Source organism: Camelina sativa, chromosome 19 (assembly GCF_000633955.1).
Source record: "Camelina sativa cultivar DH55 chromosome 19, Cs, whole genome shotgun sequence".
Lineage (NCBI taxonomy): Eukaryota > Viridiplantae > Streptophyta > Magnoliopsida > Brassicales > Brassicaceae > Camelina > Camelina sativa.
Genome location: NC_025703.1, coordinates 1 through 1,026, shown reverse-complemented (window position 1 = coordinate 1,026; position 1,026 = coordinate 1). Strand labels below are relative to the sequence as shown.

The 1,026-nt window shown below is 33.6% G+C and overlaps 1 protein-coding gene across 1 annotated transcript in view; it reads right to left on the bottom strand.

Annotated features, from left to right (window-relative positions):
- The window catches only part of LOC109131022, a 6,754-nt gene extending 6,222 nt beyond the window's left edge, over window positions 1-532 (bottom strand). Inside the window, exon 1 of the mRNA XM_019241311.1 lies at window positions 88-532. Coding sequence (XP_019096856.1) covers window positions 88-285 — 198 coding nt within the window. The 5' untranslated portion in view covers window positions 286-532. The remainder of the gene's footprint in view (window positions 1-87) is intronic.

The window sequence follows — 1,026 nt, the reverse complement described above, 5'->3', positions numbered from 1 at the left end:
AAAAAAAAAAAAAAAAAAAAGAGAGGATATATTATAACAAGGTTATACTATAAGCATGCAGGTGTTTAATTATAATTAGATGTGAATGTGAACTTGAATGGCGATGACCAAAATGGTGATAACAGCAAAGAAGAGAATGGCATGAACCAATATTGAGATGCCGCTTGTGGTCATGTTGCCACACTCCAACACTCTCCTCCTCGCCGGCAACTGAAAGAGAAGCCCCGGCGATAACACTACGAACAACACCACCGCAACTGCCACCGGTCCCCAGTCAGCTCCCATATCTACCTCAATTAGAGCTCCAACAGATTCGATCTTGCTCTACGTCCGTCGTCGTCTTTTTGATCGTCTTAATTATTAGGTGTCAATAAACTAATTAGAGAAACATTATAGGTGCGAGTATAGGTGTACATTGTTGAAAATCCCGAAGTTATTCAGATTATTTAAGGATGAGAGAAAAAGGTATAGAGTCTTGATTGGTATCTTCTTTTCTTGTTGGATGGAGATATTATATGTGGCTTCTTTAAGAGACCACGTACGTTTAGTGGCTATGCCTATGCAATATGCATATTAACTTTATATATAAAGTTACAAAAGTGTTAATTTGATACTTGGTTGCGTTTATTGGTTTGGTTTCGATTCTTTTACTGATTTGATGGGTAACCGCCTTAGTTCATAATAAAATTAGCCTTATGAATTGAGTGACGAGGATCAAAAAGCTTATAATTAGGCTTCAAAACAAGCAATAAACAGTTAATTATGTTTTGTGCAAAATAATATATGTAGTATATAATTCTTATATATATGCGTTATAAATATAAACTAGTAATATATACTGAATATATATATATATACAAGAATATAATTCTTTTCTTCATCCACCAAACTTGAGGAGAACACCTCACTTTTGTCCAGTACAAGTCACATGAATTAACATATTTTTTTTCGTTACATCAAGATGATCATATATATTTGCTCTCACATGCATGCTTATAAATATGCGTTATAAATATAAACTAGTAG